Here is a 12,237-nt window from a genome sequence, read left to right as displayed (position 1 = left end):
ACCCTGCATGGTCATGTAGCACGAGATACAGGCTGATGTTTTTCTCTCCCAGGTCCTTTCCAGCCCAGCTCAGCTCCCTCGAGTCTCTCCCACCTCCCCTGCCCTCTCTCCACCTTCAATGTCCTCTTCCCAGCAAAGCCTAGTGTGGGGCTGGTCCCACACCAGTGGCCATTGCAGGTGCTCTGGGCAGTCACCCCACAGCCTCTGCCCCTCTGAAGGGCACAGCAGCTCCTGGGGGTCAGAAAGCGGTCAGCCCCGGAGGTGGGTGAACACACATGGCAAAAGGAAAAGGAGGCTCCTGTGTCCTTTGCTCTCCTTTCCAGGATAGCCTGAGAGGTCCTCAGCCCCTCCATGCCATCCCATCTCCCCAGACCAGCACAAAAGCCGTGGCCCTTGAGGTACTCCTTGGACAGTGCCCCATGCCCAGAGGAACCAAATGTCCAACAGCAGCTCCATCACCCAGTTCCTCCTCCTGCCATTCACAGACACACAGGAGCTGCAGCTCTTGCACTTCTGGCTCTTCCTGAGCATCTACCTGGCTGCCCTCCTGGGCAACGGCCTCATCATCACCACCATAGCCTGTGACCAGCACCTCCACACCCCCAGGTACTTCTTCCTCCCCAACCTCTCCCTCCTCCGTTGTCCCATCTCCACCATTGTCCCCAAGTCCACGGCCAATTCCCTCTGGGACCCCAGGGCCATCTCCTATGCAGGATGTGCTGCCCAGGTCTTTCTCTTTGCGATTTCAGCAGAATGTGCCCTTCTCATAGTCATGTCCTACAACCGCTACATTGCCATCTGCAAACCCCTGCACTACAGGACCCTCCTGGGCAGCAGAGCTTGTGTCCACATGGCAGCAGCTGCCTGGGTCAGTGGGTTTCTCAATGTTCTGCTGCACACGGGCAACACATTTTCACTGACGGTCTGCAAGGGCAATGCCCTGGACCAGTTCTTCTGTGAAATCCCCCAGATCCTCAAGCTCTCCTGCTTCTCTTACTTCAGGGAAGCTGGGCTTATTGTGCTTAGTGTCTCTTCAGCATTTGGGTGTTTTGTGTTCATTGTGCTGTCCTACGTGCAGATCTTCAGGGCTGTGCTGAGGATCCCCTCTGAGCAGGGACGGCACAAAGCCTTTTCCACGTGTGTCCCTCACCTGACTGTGGTCTCCCTGTTTGTCAACACTGGTGTGTTTGCCTACCTGAAGCCCCTCTCCATTTCCTCACCAAGCCTGGACCTGCTGGTCTCTTTTCTGTATTCGATGGTGCCTCCAGCAGTGAACCCCCTCATCTACAGCATGAGGAACCAGGAGCTGAAAGTGGCACTGAAGAAGGTGATTCAATCATTTTTCTGTCAGCAGCAATAAGTTACCCATGTCTCTTCAGAAGTTATTTCCAATTCATTTCAGGAACCTCCTTTGTGTTGAGCAGTTTATCTGTGATAGCCATGTTTGTCAAGGAATTTCTTCATCCATGGCACTTCTCCAGAGGCATGAAGCCAGCCTCTCAGACTTAGAGGCCTGTTTACCTGTTTCTGGGACCACGACGTCCTGCGTTGCATCTCTGTAATGCAGGGTGTTTCAAAAAGATGGACCCATTTTGAAATCACTGTATCTCTGAAATTGGGTCCATCCTTTTGAAACACCCCGTAAAAGGGGATTTCCTCACTTGCTATATTTGGAGCTTGGGCTCTTCTTCCAAAGCTGTGGTCAGCCTGAATAAATTTCCCCCACAAGGCCATGCTGCTGTGCTTGGGTTTTTCATGGGCTCAGGGGAGGACATGAGGCAACATGTTATGTCATGGTGCTGGTTCGAGTGTTCATCTGTGGGTGCCCAGTGTTCATGGAGATGGTGAAGGACCTTCAGTGATCTGCCTTGGACTGCCTCGCTGTGGTTTTCAGGCACCACAGCCTGCTCCCACTGCTCTGTGCTTCAACAGGGGAATAAATGACCAGCAGAAACCTATTTCTGCATTCCACAGCTCAGGGCAGGCTGCTCTGTCACTGTGGTAGCAGGAGCAGCATGAAGAGCTCCTGGGCCAGGAGTCTTGTGCTGGTGAGAGGGGCTGGCACAGGAGGGCTGCCAGCAATGGGTGTAAAGGATCTCTTGAAAACAAGAGCAGGGGACAAAGGGGGACTGTCCTGGGTTCCCTCATGCCATGGCTGGCCCCAACCCTTGGGCTGATAGGGAGGCTCATCCTCCTCTCTGTCCCAATCCATCTATCTGACCATCCTACCACGCACCCGTGCATCCATGCATCCATCCATACATCCATACCGGTACTCCATATGGGTGAGTTGCCCCATGAGGTTTCTCATCCCAGTGAGGTCATATAATCATTTAGGTTGAAAGAGACCCTCAAGATCATCTTATCCAGCCATTAACCCAACTCTGGCACTAAACCATGTCCCTAAGAACCTCATATATATGTCTTTTAAACACCTTCAGGGATGGTGACTCAACCAATACTTGGACAGCCTGTTCCAATGCCTGACAATCTATTCCATGAAAAGATTTTTCCTAATACGCAAACTGAACCTTCCTGGGTGCAACTTGAGGCCGTTTCCTCTTGTCCTATCACTTTCTACTTAGGAGAAGAGACCAACACCCTCCATGCTACAACCTCCTTACAGGCAGTTGTAGACAGTGATAAGGTCTCCTTCAGCCTCCTGTTCTCCAGGCTACACAGTCTCAGTTCCCTCAACTGCTCCCCATCTGACTTGTTCTCCAGACCCCTCACCAGCTTTGTTGCCCTTCTCTGAACTCACTCCAGCATCTCAAGGTCTGTCTTGTAGTGAGGGGCCCAAAACCACACAGAGGATTTGAGGTGCAGCCTCACCAGTTCTGAGAAAAGGAGGATGATCACTTGCCTGGTCCTGCTGCCCACACTATTCCTGTTGCATGCCAGGATGCTGCTGGCCTTCTTGGCCACCTGGGCACATGCTGACTCATGTTCAGATGGCTGTCGATCAACACCCCCAGGTCCTTTTCCATTGGGCAGATTTCCAGTCGCTCTTCCTTGAGCCTGTAGTGTTGCACGGGGCTGTTGTGACCCAACTGCAGGACCTGGCACTTGGCATGAAATTGAGCAAGTCCAAGTGCTGGATTGTTCACCTGGGATAGAGTAACACTGAGTGGAAGTGTAGATTGGGAGAGAGTGGCTGGAGAACAGCCCTGCAGAAAGGGATCTGGCGTGTTGGTTGGCCACAGGGTCAATAGGAGCCAACACTGTCCCCTGGCAGCCAAGACAGTAAACCACATCCTGGGGTGCATCAAACACAGCATGGCCATGTGGTCAAAACAGGTGACTATGCTGCTGTATTCAGCGTTGGTGCGGCCTCACCTTGAGGGCTGTGTGCGATTCTGGGCCCCACATGTTATTACAACAAGGATGTGAAGGTCCTTGAATGTATCCAGAGCAGAGCAACAAAATTGGTGAAAGGGCTGCAAGGATTGTCCTCTGACGAGCAGCTGAGGACTCTGGGCTTCTCTAGTTTGGGGAAAAGGAGGCTGAGGAGTGACCTCGTTGCTTTCTACACCTTCCTGAGGAGGGGACATGGACAGGGAGGTGCTGAGATCTTCTCCCTGGTGTCCAGTGATAGGACATGTGGGAATGGTTCAAAGCTTGGCCAGGGGAGGTTTAGACTGGATATTAGGAAGCATCTCTTTATCAAGGCTGGTCAAAAACTGGAACAAGCTTCCTAGAGAGGTGGTCAATGCCCCAAGTCCGTCAGTGTTTAAGAGACACCTGGACAGTGCCCTTGGTACCATGATTTATCTTTTGGTCAGCCCTGAATGGGTCAGGTATTTGAACTAGATGATCACTGTAGGTCCCTTCCAACTGAACTATTCTAGTCTAGTCTAGTCTAGTCTGTTTTACACATATACCTGTACAGGGTTGATCCTGAGCTCAAACACTCAGTCTGCTCAGTAGCCTCCCCAGGACGCCTGCCTTGCCAGTTGCAGATACCAGGACCCATGAGCCCCTAGGGCTGCAGCCCCATTCCAGATACTGGTACAGACCCCCACAGTCACACACATGCGCACACAATCTTATGTCCAGTCACTCTGGTCTCTCAGTTGCTGACACCAATGACATACGGGCTGTCTGACCCCCTGGTCCTGCTCCAGTTGCTACACTCACACATTCATGCAAAGAAGAGATTTACTCACATAGCAAAGACTTAGAAATTAAGTTTAATGAGAAGACAGGACAGACTGCACTGGTTGGGGTCCTTCCTCAAACTTCCCATGATAAGTCCTGTGTAATCCAAAAATGTTCTTCCCCTGCATCCCCTAATGTGTCCTGCACCTCTAGGCAACAATCCCGTTAGTCTAAATGGTGATCCAGAGAGCTACTCTCAGGTAATCCACTTGATGGGCTTCACACCTGGACAACAAGGCTGATGGCTCTCCCAGGGCAGCCTTGGGACAAGATGTTTAGTCCTCAGGAGTCTGTAATTTGGGTTCCCACTTGCCAATGAGCCTCTGTGCTCTTCTTGGTTTTGGAGATGGGCTCGCGATGAGCTGGTCGCTCCCCAGTGATGGTGCTGGGAGCAGTCGGGGCAGAATATTAACTGACTTACTCCTCCTGCCATTGTCAGTGCCTTCTTTGTGTGTGCAGAGGAGCTTCTTATCACTTAACACAATCCAATGAGATAGGACAAGAGGAAATGGCCTCAAGTTGTGTCAGGGGAGGTTTAGATTGGATATTAGGAAAAAATTCTTCCTGGAAAGGGTTGTTGGGCATTGGAACAGGCTGCCCAGGGCAGTGGTGGAGTCACCATCCCTGGAGGGGTTTAAAAGGTGTTTAGACGAGGTTCTTAGGGACATGGGTTAGTGCTAGAGTTGGGTTATGGTTGTACTTGATGATCCTGAAGGTCTCTTCCAACTGAAAGGATTCTGTGATTCTATAAATCTCCTGAGGTATCTCTGGAGGTTACATACATATGCATTGGTATTATTTAACATATGATAGCAGATCACTGGAATTTCTGTCCAGAAATGCCTCATGATTAGGGGAAAAACTGTGTTGTTATACAGGCAATGGCTTCATTCAGGGCCAGTATCAAGTCTTGTTTCTGACACTGTAGATGAATGGATTTAAGAATGGGTAGAAGACAGTGTTCAGCAACACTACAATTCTGCTGTTCTCCAAGGAAACATCTTTTGAAGGTCAGAGGTAGAGAGCAATGCAGCTCCCATATGTAATTGCCAAGGTGGTGAGATGGGAAGAACACGTAGAAAAAGCTTTTTTCCTCCCAGAGGCTGCTGGAAGATGTAGAATACAGAAAAGGATGCACATGTAAAATGCCTGAGTTAAACATAAGGAACCCAGAATGACAAATGATAAGAAAACAGAGTCTATTTTCCAAAGCAGGCTCGTGTCAGAGCAGGACGTTTTGAATAAGGGGGAGTTGTCACCAAAAAAGTGATGAATCTCATTTGAGCCACAGAAGGTCAGCTGGGAGAGGATGACCAGGCGGTAACTCAAGAATGTGAAGCCTGTGACCCAAGCAGCAATAACCAGGTGGATGCAGAGCTGAGGCTTCATGATGGCAGCCTAACGCAAAGGCTGGCAGATGGCAACATAGCGGTCAAAGGACATGACAACAAGTAGAACAAACTCTGTACAGCCCAGGGCAAAATAGAAATAGGATTGGGCAAAGCAGCTGCTTAGTGAGATTGTTCTCCTACCAGAACCCACGATCACAACCAATTTTATGCTTGTGGATGATGTAAACCAGATTTCCAGGAAGGCCAGACTGCCAATGAAAAAGTACATGGGAGTTTGTAGGTGGTGATCTGCATACGCAAGGAAAATGATGGTAGTGTTCCCCATCACTGTTGTCAGGCATATGAGCAGAAAGACCAGGGAGAGTACGAGCTGTAGTCTTTGATCAAGCCCTGAGAAACCCTCCAGGGTGAACTCAGTAACTGCAGTTCCATTTTCTGGTCCCATGTTCAATTTTGGTTTGTCATACCGAGACAGGAACATGGCAAAAACCAAGTGTGATAATTCACAGTCTGGGAGAAAGGCCCTCCAAAACCTTCTCTGCTTCTTTCCTTTCTTGCAGTCTTCCTATAGTACACAGATAGAGTACTTCAAGCATTTCTCATACCCTGATTTTTCTGTATCAAATATCAGTTGGAGTTCTCAGAGAATTTGTTGTCTTCTTTCAACATTTTTCAAACACTCATAAAGAATTCTTTCTTCATAACAGGGGATTTTAAAGTCTGTTAGCTATTTTATCCCATTCCTGGTAAATTCCAAATTCATGCAGATCTGTTCCAAACATCTGTCACACCTGTGTGGCTAAGTCATCCCTTCTATTGCACAAATGCTAATCTATCAAATCAAATCAAATCAAGTCAAATCAAATCAAGTCAAGTCAAATCAAATCAAATGCAGGTTGAAAGCTTTTCTTTCTACTTTTCAGTACTTGCCTTTTTTGACTAGGAATCCCTGAGTAACTACCGATTTCAGAATAAGCAGTATCAAGCATCTCTTTTGTAGTCCCCTGCTTTCTTCCACAGCTTCGTGCTATCTGTTTCTTCAGGAAAGGGGAGAGGAGGCTGGAATAGGGACCAAGTATAACTCATCTTCTTTAGTACTCTAAATAATGACTGAAATATGTTACAGTTCCACACAGTCTCATCTGACATCCATCTGCACTGAAATGCAATTGCTTCCAAACAGTTGCTCATTGCTATTGCTATCAAATGGCCTGACCCTTTTTTTTGTCCTTTTTCTTGTTTCCTCTAATTAAAAAAGTCCCCCTGTGCCTGTTTACATCCAGATCTCTAAGGAAAGCACGAAGCAATTCCTGCAAAGAAGCTGTAACAATCAGGTGCAAACTTCAGCGTAGAATCAGATGTAAAGAATTGTGATGTAACTCCCTGGGGGCCAATGAGCAGAACAGGGAATTTGGGGAGCTGATTATAGATTTTCTCCTAACAATTTGAGTAGAGAAACATTATTCACCGGCACTGCTCTGTTTATGTTGTCACCTTATATGTCTCCTCGTCTGCATGGTGGTTTTTTTTTTGGTTTTCTTTCCTCCCTCCACCAATTCTGTCTTCCAAAACCTCTCCAAGGAAAAGAATAATAGAGTAAGTCAGGTTTGAAGTGAGCCCTGAACACCACCTTGTCTCATTCTCCTGCTCAGGGCAGGGTGAACCAGGTGAGGTTGTCCAAGGCCTCTGCCCAGCCTCTGCCATCATCCACAAAGGAGCTGAAGGTTCACTGCGTCACATCATACAGGGGGAGAAGAAAGACATTCAACAGTGCTGGCCCAAGTGCTGGTCACTGAGGGATTCCTCTGGTAACTGGTCCTATGGGGCACTTTGTACCACTGCTGACATTTGGGCTTCATCATCCAGCCAGCTTCCCACCCAGCATTCACTTCTTTAGCCCAGAGAGCATTAATCAGATTATAAGGACATCACGAGAGACCAGGTCTAAGGCTCTGCAAAATTCCAGGTACACAACATTCCCTTCTTTCCCTGCCCATTTGGGTTCAGCAATCCCTTCCTTGTTTTCCAAGTGCCTGGACACGGCTGCAGGAAGACTTGTCCCATCCCCTTCCCAGGGATGGAGATCGGCTGGCCAGCCCGTAATTCTCCCAATACTTGTTCCTGCCCTTCTTGAAGACAGGTTTGACAACTGACTTTTCCAACCTCTCTGATTGCTCTGGCACATTTGAGACCCCAGTCCAGAATCACGGGTAAGGATGACGCAGCAGACACGAGCATGTGAGATTAATCTGCCTGGGCCAGTGGAGTTTGTTCCTGGAGTCACACACAGAAATGTCAGGGTCTGTCAGGTGTCCACATCTGAGCTGGCCTCATGGACTCCTTATGCACCCAGGAATGTTTAGAGATGGAGTCTGTCCCTTTTACACACAGAGGCAGGAGTCACAGTGTCCCTCTGGCCTCCTGTTGCCACTCCAAAGGGACGGGAGGCACCTCAGCACTGTGATGTGTCACCCTGCTCTGCACTCATCTGAGATGTCCCACGTCATGAGGAATGGACACAGGGACATTGGTTAAAGGAAGCACATCCCAGTGCTGCATTTAGGCAGTTTCCATGGGATGTTACTCCCAACGAGAAATGACCTTGAGACCCTGTCTGTCCCACGGGCCATCATGGAACCTCCAGGAAAACCTGATAGTGTTTGTGCTCACTCAGGTTCATCTCACCTCTCGTACATGATGTGAGTGCTCACATCTAATCTGTACAATGAAACATGGACTGCTGACATAGTCATTCAGTGTCATTCCAAGGAGGGACAAAGAACCTCTCTGAGCTGGGGTGAGAGGCCAGGGCTGGAAATGGAGGTTGTGAGGGGCCAGTCCATGACAGTTGCCCTGGGGCAGATGCCGTGGGGTGTCCAGTGCACACGAGCACAGCCCAGACCCTGCTCTGCTGGTCCTGCAGGTCTCTGGCAGGAGGCCTGGCTGTGAGAGGACACTGCTGTGTGCCCAGCCTTGCACACACACTGTTGAGCTGTACACTGGTGTTTGCATCTGCAGGCCACTTTTGTAGGCATATGCTTGAGAGAAACTTTGCAAGAAGATATAAACCATGAGGCCCTGCCCTGAGGAGATCACCTTTCTTTCTGGAAAGGCTGTTCTGAGGCCAGCTCTGTCACACAAGTGCCCATTGCCTGTCCCTGCCTCTGCTCACAGGACTGACACACAGCAGGACGGTAACCAAGCTGCCAGAGCACTCAGGCCTTGCACCAACACAAGGGATCAGAAGGAGGGTGGAGAAGTGAAATGAGAACAGCTCTGGAAGGCCAAGCGCTGGTGCTCCCTGGCACTGCTGCTGTTCTGGACTCCTTTCCCTCCACCCATGCACAGGAACTGTCCATGCAGCTCCAAAAAGGCCCTGGAGGAAAGATCTCATGAAAACAAAACGTTGCTGCAGGGCCCTTTATTTTGGTTAATCACACAGAGAGCACAGCTCTTCCTTTACACATCCACTCCATGAGAAAAACGGACAGAGAAATAGAAATGAGATTAAAATATTTTAAAAAGTTTGAAACAAAAACAACAAAGGAAGAGAGCCAGAGCATGCAATGAGTTACATTATAACTGTTATGCACAAGAAGATAATCAGTTTATAGCTTCAGAAAAGCTTCCAGTCATCATTTTCCACACAGCATCCTTGAGCTCCTGGTTCCTCATGCTGTAGATGAGGGGGTTCACTGCTGGAGGCACCAGTGAGTACAGAAAAGAGACCACCAGGTCCAGGATTGGTGAGGAAATGGAGAGGGGCTTCAGGTAGGCAAACACACCAGTATTGACAAACAGGGAGACCACAGTCATGTGAGGGACACACGTAGAAAAGGCTTTGTGCCATCCCTGCTCAGAGGGGATCCTCAGCACAGCCCTGAAGATCTGCACATAGGACAGCACAATGAACACAAAACACCCAAACGCTAAACAGACACAAGCCACAAGAAGTCTGACTTCCCTGAGGTAGGCTTCGGAGCAGGAGAGCTTGAGGATCTGGGGGATTTCACAGAAGAACTGGTCCAGGGCATTACCCCTGCACAGTGGCAGTGAAAATATATTGCCCATGTGCAGCAGAGCACTGAGAAACCCAGTGCCCCAGGCAGCTGCTGCCATGTGGACACAAGCTCTGCTGCCCAGGAGTGCAGGGTCTCGTAGTGCAGGGGTTTGCAGATGACAACATAGCGGTTGTAGGCCATGATGGTGAGGAGAGAATACTCTGCTGTGATCAAAGAGGAAAAAAAAAAAGAGCTGGGCAGCACATCCTGGGTAGGAGATGGCCCTGGTGTCCCAGCAGGAATTGGCCATGGATTTGGGGACAATGGTGGAGATGGAGCCCAGGTCGAGGAGGGAGAGATTGAGGAGGAAGAAGTACATGGCAGTGTGGAGGTGCTGGTCACAGGCTATCGTGGTGATGATGAGGCTGTTGCCCAGGAGGGCAGCCAGGCAGATGCCCAGGAAGAGCCAGAAGTGCAAGAGCTGCAGCTCCCGTGTGTCTGTGAATGCCAGGAGGAGGAACTGGGTGATGGAGCTGCTGTTGGACATTTGCTTCCTCTCACATGGGGCACTGTCATAGGAGGAAAAGACCGGGACAAGTTAGGTGAGACTTGTCCAAATAAAATGAAAGCCATTTTGCACAGACTGTCCACCTGTCACAGACCCTTTTCTTTTTCCAGGGCATATTCCTTCAGCTCCATGGCCAGAGCCTTCTTTGATGCAAGATGCAAGGCCTCTGCCCATGGGCTCTTGATAAATCAGTCCGACCCTGCAGAACTGAGTAGGGGCACGGATCAGTCCTGGTGTTTAGCTTTCTCAGATGAAACCACTGCTAATGCAGAAAGGCCTGTCAGCATCTGCACTGCCAGTGCAACAGAATGGGAAGTGGCAAGGCAGTTTAAGAGTTCTGTGTTTTTTACATCTGCCCCCCATCTCCCCTGGACAGTGTTCTTGGGTGTCAGAAACCCTCAGCATTTCTGCTGCACTCAGGGAGAACAGAGCGAGTCCTGAGAGACCAGAGGATGCCTGAAGCTTTGGGCAGAGTGAGGGCAGCTGGTCGGTCCCTCTGTCTTGCTCCAGCTGCCTTGGGCTGGCACCTTTCTGAGATGGAGGCTGATCACACTGCCACGTTACCCTGAAAAGCCACCAGGCACTGCTGAGAGCAGAAGGACCCACCTTAGACAACAACATGTCTCACCCTTTCCCAAGGTCTCAGCACTGCACGTTTAGCCCAGGACACACTTGACACATTTCAAAAACCCAACAGCATTTTCTCGGTCACAGCAGCTCTGCACTTCTCCATGGGGCTCTCAGATAGCACAAAGATGCTGTAGGACAGGTTTGCATCCTGGAGGGAAGCTCACAGCTTGGAAGGAAACCTCAAGGAGACAGCCAAGTGTCCTGATGATGGCATTTGATTCAGGGAGACTCAGCTCATTCCCCAGCCCCACAGACTGCATTGCCCACAGCCCCACAGGGCAGAGGAAAGCTGGGACACGTGTTCCCATGGACACACCTGCAGGTAAGGACCCACAAGGTCAGGGTGTGACTGTGCAGCTGAAACTCCCATCTCCAGAGAGCCTGACAGCAAGAACAAGGTCACAGCAACAGTGACCCAGAGCAGTGGAGCAAGAAGGAAAATGCAGTGAGGGTGGGTGTGAGAGAGGCCAGGGCAGAGGCAGCCGGGCACTCAGACAGCATCACCCTTCCCCAGCTGTGCAGCCACCTCCCACACACCAACATTGCCGGGCAGCTGCTCTCAGCCCCTGTGCTCTGCAGAGGGAACTGGAGCTCTGGCTGCACAGGAGCTGGTTCATGCCTTGGAGCCCCCAGCCCTGAGGGCAGAGGCTTTGCTGGGTGGGAGAGGAGGTGAGGGGGCTGCTCAGAGGAAGGATCTGCACTGGGGGGATCATACAGAGATTTCTGATTTCTCCCTTTCACAACATTTCTGGTTTTATTTTCCTCTCCTTCCCAGATCATATCCTTGCTGCCAGGAGATTTTTCTCCTGGGAGGTGTTTCCCTGTCCATGTCTCTTCCCTGTCAGCACTCACAGACCCCATCCCATGCTCTGTGCCTGCACCCTGGCCCTACAGATCCTGCCTGTTTGCAGGGCACTGCCTGGAGGCATCTTCCTGTTTGCAGGTTGGAAAACAGGACAGGTCAGACTAAGGCTGACGGGTCCAACAAAGGTGATGCAGGTGCTGTCCGGAGGCAGAGGAGCGGCTGAAGGGATGGTATGAGGCTTCTGGCAGACACACTGATCACTCAGAGTTGCAGTTCAGCACTATCAGTGACTTGTTTAAGCATGAGAGCTCATTTTCATGTCATCCTTTCCTGCAACCCCCAACCCTTGGGATAGGAAACTGAAAAGACAGGCTCCGGAATGCTCCTTATCTGGCTGGTAATCCTTACATTGGTCTTCTCCTTGCGGCATCCACTTGCAAAAATCCTGGGGGTGATCTGGAGCTGTGAGCAGCCCTGACCCACACAGCACCCTCTCCACAGCAGAAGCTCCATTCCTGCCCTGACAGGGGTGGCTCCTTCCCCACACAGCTTCTCCCCACGGCACCGTGGGGATCTCCCCTGGCAGGCGGCAGAGTCCCTGCCCCGGCACAGCCCTGGGGTGCAGGGACCCTGCTCTGCAGGACAGCCCTGGGCACCCTTGGCTGCACAATCGACTTCTCAGCTGTTCAACATTGCCTGACAAGAGCCCCCTCCATACAGATT

General features: G+C 50.5%; 1 protein-coding gene across 1 annotated transcript; it reads left to right on the top strand.

The window, feature by feature from the left end:
• The first annotated feature begins 772 nt into the window (after positions 1-772).
• Positions 773-1,360, top strand: LOC136002983 (olfactory receptor 14J1-like). The gene has a single exon (XM_065658222.1). It carries the CDS (start codon positions 773-775, stop codon positions 1,358-1,360), a length of 588 nt encoding a protein of 195 aa, XP_065514294.1.
• Positions 1,361-12,237: the final 10,877 nt, after the last annotated feature.

This window comes from Caloenas nicobarica, unplaced genomic scaffold, assembly GCF_036013445.1.
Source record: "Caloenas nicobarica isolate bCalNic1 unplaced genomic scaffold, bCalNic1.hap1 Scaffold_99, whole genome shotgun sequence".
Classification (NCBI taxonomy): domain Eukaryota; kingdom Metazoa; phylum Chordata; class Aves; order Columbiformes; family Columbidae; genus Caloenas; species Caloenas nicobarica.
The sequence above is the reverse complement of the archived record's forward strand: the minus strand, read 5'-3'. Positions and strand labels throughout refer to the sequence as shown.